General features: G+C 39.3%; 1 protein-coding gene across 1 annotated transcript; it reads left to right on the forward strand.

The window, feature by feature from the left end:
• The first annotated feature begins 4,379 nt into the window (after window positions 1-4,379).
• Window positions 4,380-5,677, forward strand: LOC116201786. The gene is made up of 2 exons (XM_031533191.1): window positions 4,380-4,823; window positions 4,921-5,677. The coding sequence occupies exons 1-2, from the start codon at window positions 4,635-4,637 to the stop codon at window positions 5,521-5,523; spliced, it is 792 nt and encodes a 263-aa protein (XP_031389051.1). The 5' UTR covers window positions 4,380-4,634; the 3' UTR covers window positions 5,524-5,677.
• The last annotated feature ends 1,069 nt before the right edge of the window (window positions 5,678-6,746 follow it).

Raw genomic sequence — 6,746 nt, forward strand, 5'->3', positions numbered from 1 at the left:
CCCAGCCCCACTTTCGTTTTTTTTTTTAAATAGTGTAGGGCAATAATAGGCACTCTTACTTATTAATCTCGTTATTTTAATATTTAATAAAATTATTTGTATCTTTATTATTAGTTATTTATAAGTTTTTTTTCATTTTTATAACTGAAAAAGAAAGGGGCAGATATGACATCTATTTGCCCAAAAAAAAAAGGTAATTATCGTTTGAGTATATCCGTGAGTTGAGAAATTATTGAGAAGATAAAAAATTGTGATTTTAGGTAAATTTGTTTAAACATTTTTTATAGAGTATTTGTTTCTTATGCAAGGGGCTCATCTCGTGGTTTTGGTCTGCTGCCGACCACGTGTATCCTTCTTCACATATCAATGCTGCCCAACTTGATGCGAGTAATAAACGATCACGAGATAAGGTATAATTGATAAATTGAGCTCTAAATGATTGGACTCTACATGATGCAATGAAAACACCTCGAGATAAGATCCAGACTCACAGTTGAATATGGAGTAATTTCAATTAATAAGTTGATATCTCCCCCTAAAAAAGGGAAATGAAAGTAATAAATGAATTGTATAAATTAAATAAATAAGTAAGTAAAAGCGCGTTAGAATCATAGCAAGCAGGCAGGCAGCAGCTGCTTCTGCTTTGTCCTCCTTTTGTCTTATCGTGCGCACCCCTCCAAAGTGGAGAGTTTGACTTTCTCTGCAATTAATAAATCAGATGCTCATCATTTATGATCCGAGCAATGTTATGGTGCGCACCGGTACACGGTACTACCGTGCACTCCTCCCTTTCTATTGGCTCTTGATAAGATGACTATTTTATTTGGATAGTGGATGGATTGGCACACTATGCGACAAGATATACGAAATGGATATTCATATTTAATAATTTATCAGTGCGCGCATCATCTTCAACCTCATAGTAAAAGGTTGATCCAACTACTCGTAACGACCGAGACGATTCCTCAAATGAATCAAATTAGAAGCACCCTTCTGAGGACCCAATGTTGCATATGATTTTGGTAAGGTTGGGAAAAAAACCTCCCGAATAAGATTCGTCCATGTAAGAGTCGATTCTTATCAAATATGAATTGGATTAATCGAAACATGTCAGAATCCTATTGGATATAAATGTGATTATCTACATATGTTGTAAGGTCCATTTCCTGGATCTGTAAATATACCATTGAACAATAATAAAACTGATAATAAAACGGAGATTGCTTTCAATTAGAGCGTGAAGGTGACATTCATATGTTGAGATGGCGCCGATCTTTGCTCGTTTTTATAGCAAAAAACCACTTCAAGATTATTTCATGTTTGTTCTCTTTTATCTAACAGGTGATTGTGGCATATCAAACAGCAAACAACGATGGCAAAGATTCGAGGATATTCGGTTTTTATAAGTAGGGTGTATTTTTCCTAAAAATGAAAGACCGACCTCAGATCTGACATGAAAAAGGAAAAGGAAATTTTGTATATAAATCTCTTGCATGCATTTTAAAGTAGCGACTAGGGAGGATTTTTTGAGAGGACAACGGGTTTGCCCCTAGAGAATTTTTAGATTAAAACTCATTTTGTATTTTATCATCACATTTTTTGGGATAAAATAAATTAGTATTAACCTGATTTTATTAACCGATTCTTTTTTCTGATTACAAGGGAGACGCATAGATCTAGTATAATAAAATTAAATCTCAATTAATTCTCAATCTTAATAGTTAATAAAGATGCATTGATAGTCCCACCACGAGTATTGAATATGAAATCTCTTAATTATCATATGAGAACATGCATCACTGCTGATATGGATCTGATATGTTGGACTGATGAGTTCGAACTCCATCCCATGGAGTGCCTATGTATCTCGCTGTATTGAGAATGAGAGCTGGACGTAGTTCTTAATTTGTGGGATGGAGCATTTTTTCTTGAAATTAGCAAAACAAGCAATATATGGGATAACTCGGCAAACTCGATTGCATGACCTAAATGGTGTAAACCCATAATAATTTAACAGTTAACACAATAGTTTAACAACCATGCCTATTGTTTCATTATAGGATAATGACATCATCTTCTTAAAATAGGGCAGTGACACTCATGTTCAAGAACGCTAACACATCCTGTGAATTTTAAAAATGGATTCTGCATCACCGTCATGAAGGGGTATAATGTCATCCAAAACTTTTTAGGGTTTTCTAGTAAATAAAAAATTTACAGGGATGTCAATGCCTCGAATATAGGGTATGACTCTTCTATAACGAAACTACATGGATTTGGAAAAAAAATTTAAAATACTAAAAGGACCCTTCCCTCTCTCTTTCATTTCTTTAATGGAAGAATTCTTGCACAAAGTAACAATGTCCTAGGACTTAGGGGGTCCTGTGTTTGACCTCTATCTCACCCATTTAATTTTGTCCATTATTCAATATAAATGAGAACCCTTAGAACGGTCATTCACTTGGCAATGAGTTCGCTTAGAAACTGGCCCATTTTATGGACTTCCTGGTCCAATTATGAATTTCAGTCCTTAAGACAGATCCGGACCGGGAAGGGTGCCACTTTTGGGTCCGACTGGCCGAGCCTATCGATCTGTCCAATTCTAATAACAATAGTTTCGAAGCAATGGGGATTCGAAGCCAGGGACTACCACCCGAGTTGAGATATTATCGGGCCGTTTGGATTCGGAATTAAAGTCAACGAAATTTTAATTTTGATTTTAACTGAGGAAGAAGACAAAAGTTTTATTACCGTTGTGGGCCCCTTCATCTGATCGAAATTGACTTTCAGTGTTCTTGGCAAAAGACAGAGGACCGGCCCCCCCACCCCTTTGCAACCGTCTTCTTCCCCTGCGACACAACGCCGGCCCCCCCATCCTTCTTCCTCCTCTGCTCGACATCTCAAGGTTAATAACACCTAATCTCTTCTACCGTGCTTGTCGTCTGCGAGAAAGAGTAGCCCCTACACCTACCTCTGCCAAGAATCGTGTTGGCAGTGCATCTTGCGCTTCTTACGAACAAAGCCGGTCCCCTACCAGAGGAAGTTCTCTTCTTAAGAAGTGGCTGAGCTCACTTCCAACACCCACATCGACATTATAGGTAATTTCTGCGACCTATTTCTTGTCCAATTTGACTTGTATCGTTGAATTCCAGGTTAGGGTTTGGAGAATGTCACTGCCGTTACTGAGGGTCGAAGCATTCTTCGATTTTTTTTGTTAATTTCCGTTGGATTGTGTTCTGAATTGCATTTGTTTGGTTAATTTGTTGGACCAATTTCATGTCACCGAACCTGTTGTTTATTACTGTCGTTTGTTGCTTAACATAGAGCACAATCTGATATGTACATTAGTTGTTCGATGAAATGTATGTGAGAAAGTAGAGTATCTGAACTTGTTATAACTTACGGATTGTTCAGTTGGTTTTTTTTTTAACTCCGATTTCACTTTGCTTGTTGTTCGAGCAGGTCTGTATGAAAGTTCGATTTATTGGCAGCTCTGTTTCTGTGCTCTGTACTGCATTTGTTCGATGATATGCAGTACAGAAATTGTACTGATCGAAAAGAGTTGTAACTTATGCACGCTTCAGTTCGTTTGTCTGTTGTTGAACTCAAATTTCACTTCGCTTATTGTAATTGGCAATAGAGTATGACCTCTGTTTCCTGGCAGCTATGTTTCGCTGATATTACAGACCTTGTGTTCGCTGAATTGGCCTGATATTGTGCTGGATCGAAACATTGTCTCTCGGATTGTTCAGTTCGTTTGTTTTTTGATGTACTCCAATTTTTACTTTGCTTGTTGTATGAGCAGGTCAGTATGAAAGTTTGTTTATTTGCATCTCTGTTTCTCTGATCTGTACTGCATTTGTTCGATGAAATGCAGTACAGAAATTGTACTGATCGAAAATTGCAGATGATTTATGAAACTGTCAGTTCGTTTTTTTTTTTTGTTGTACTCCGATATTTACTTTGCTTGTTGTATGAGCAGGTCTGTATGAAAATTTGGTTTATTGGCAGATGTCTTTCTGTGATCTGTACTGCATTTGTTCGCATGACATGCAGTACATAAATTGTACTGATCGAAAAGAGTTGTAACTTATGCACGCTTCAGTTCGTTTGTCTGTTGTTGAACTCAAATTTCACTTCGCTTATTGTAATTGGCAATAGAGTATGACCTCTGTTTCCTGGCAGCTTTGTTTCGCTGATATTGCAGACCTTGTGTTCGCTGAATTGGCATGATATTGTGCTGGATCGAAACTTGTCTCTCGGATTGTTCAGTTCGTTTGGTTTTTGATGTACTCTAATTTTTAATTTGCTTGTTGTATGAGCAGGTCAGTATGCAAGTTTGTTTATTTGCAGCTCTGTTTCTCTGATCTGTACTGAATTTGTTCGATGATGTGTGTGAATCTGATCTGTACTGCATTGGACTGATATTTGCGCTTACCAGTTCGTGGTTTCATAATGGTAGTTACGTGCGTGGCTTTGTAAGTTTTTGCTGCAGCATTTAGAAAGAGATGGCCCCCAAGGGTGATGGAATACTTGAGTGGACAGATGCATTGGAGAGTGCTTTCATTGACGTGTTGCTTGAGAAGTTCACAAGGACGCATACTACATCTTGAAAAGAAAAGGATTGGCAACAAATGAATAAGGAGCTGGAAAAGCAATTTCCAGGCACCACTCTCGGCATCAAGAAGTTGCAGCAGAAGCTTCGCAGGCTGCGGACCCAATACACGCAGTTCACTGAGCTTGTTTCGCACACTGGTGTCTGTTGGGATGAGACAACCAACACGGTAAAGGCGAGTGCTCATGTGTGGGACAAATTTATTAAGGTATAGTAATAATAACCTGACTTACTGATGATTTCCAATTTGTATGTTTTTAGTGTAAGTCGTTACTGTGCAGCTATTCATTTTTATTTAAATGCAGAAGAACAGTGGGTACAAGAGTTTCCAAGCAAAAGGCTTCAAGCATTACAACTCATTAAATGAGTTGTTTAGATCTAAGACAGCAACAGGTGCGTTACGAATTTCGTCTGCAGAACCACCAAAGAGCCCAAAAACTTATGCACGCATGGAAGAAGACTTCCTAGCAGCAGCGGCAAATCGGGGAAAAGAACCCGTCAATCTTGAAGAGGGCTCCGGCGATAGTGATGACCCGGTCCATGAGGTTACCGAACCTGTTGTTACAGCGTCCCGTCGGCAAGTGCGTAGAAGAAGTTGCAACGCTGACTCCCGATTGCAAGAGTGCCTCGACATGTTGAAGTGCAATATGAGCAGGAGGGAGAAGGAGAGAATTTGTACCCCTCCGACATCAAAGAAAAGTAAATCTGTGACGAGCCCTCCGAAACCAGCTTCGGGTTCTATCGAGGAGTCGATGGCTGTACTGAATGTTTTGCGTCCACAACTGTCCATTGAAGAGTACCTCGTGGCCAATGATTGTCTAGCAAAGGATGAGCAGACAAGGCGTATGTTCATGTGCTTGCTCGATGATACAAGGCTTCCATGGGTTCGTCGGCTTGTTGCCCCTTGAGTGGGCATGATGCATCCTCAACTCTATCGTAATTTCGTCTCGTTTAAATGCTATGACATTAAATAAACACTTCCCTTTTATATTTGTTGTGTGTGCAAGTACGTTGCTTTGATTGTTTGCCTTGGTTATATGTGAATGCTGTGCTATTTGTCTATTTTGTTTGTGCATAATTTCTTGCATTCGTATACAGTGGTTGAAACTTGATTCGTTTCACCGTAAAAATCCAACTTACGTAGTTGATGCCATTTTGTTTCTCACTATAGTCTGCTCAGCAAAAAGGAAGGCACGATGCCAAGACATGGTAATTCACGACGAAATGAAACTCAACCAAGTGATGAAGAAGATTACGACAATGAGCTTATGTGGATTTATCTTGCGCTTGAGAATGCAGCGGCTGAACAACATGTCCCGCGCAACATTCCTTGTAGAACCTCAACGCTACAAGGTAGACATTACATAGAGGAAGTTCTTGCCAATGACACAAGGTGTTTCGAGAATTTCAGGATGAACCCTCACGTATTTCATAACTTGTGCGATACGCTAAGGGCAAACTGTAGAATCAGAAATACCAGGAAAGGTACAACCGTCGAGGAAATGGTCGGCATGTTCTTAATGGTTGTTGGACATAGTACGCGATTGTCTATGGTTGCCGAACGCTTTCAGCATTCTAAGGAGACGGTGTCACGGCTCATCAAGGTAATAGTTAGAGGAATTCATTCATTGTCACCAACATACATAAGACGAAGGAACGTTGACGTGCAGCCTGAAATTCAGAGATGCCGAAAATGGTACCCATTCTATAAGGTATGAGCAGTAGAATGAGATATTAATTTGGCAGTTAAGTTTTCCAATTAATTTGTAATTCGTATTCTTTCCATTATTCTCGTAGAATTGCATTGGAGCAATCGATGGAACACACGTGTCGGCTACTGTTCCTTCATCGGTGAGAGGCACGTATCGCGATCGAAATAACGAGATTACGCAAAATGTTCTCGCCGCTTGTTCGCATGACATGATGTTCACACATGTCGTGACTGGATGGGAGGGTTCAGCTCACGACTCGAGAATTTTGTCCGATGCCGCTACATTGCAGACATTCCCCGCTCCATATGGTGGTAAGTTCTTACTCATATCGCATGTTTTGTTGTCAATCGCGTATGTATTTCCATAATTACATTTTACAACTCTTATATATTAGATCAATATTTATAATATTGCAGAAC

Source organism: Punica granatum, chromosome 3 (genome assembly GCF_007655135.1).
Source record: "Punica granatum isolate Tunisia-2019 chromosome 3, ASM765513v2, whole genome shotgun sequence".
NCBI classification, from domain to species: Eukaryota; Viridiplantae; Streptophyta; class Magnoliopsida; order Myrtales; family Lythraceae; genus Punica; species Punica granatum.

Excerpts from the sequence above, each read along its gene's own strand:
- LOC116201786 (XM_031533191.1), top strand. The coding sequence starts at position 4,635 with ATGAATAAGGAGCTGGAAAAGCAATTTCCAGGCACCACTCTCGGCATC. Across the intron at positions 4,824-4,920 it reads TGTGGGACAAATTTATTAAG|AAGAACAGTGGGTACAAGAG; the intron begins GTATAGTAATAA and ends ATTTAAATGCAG.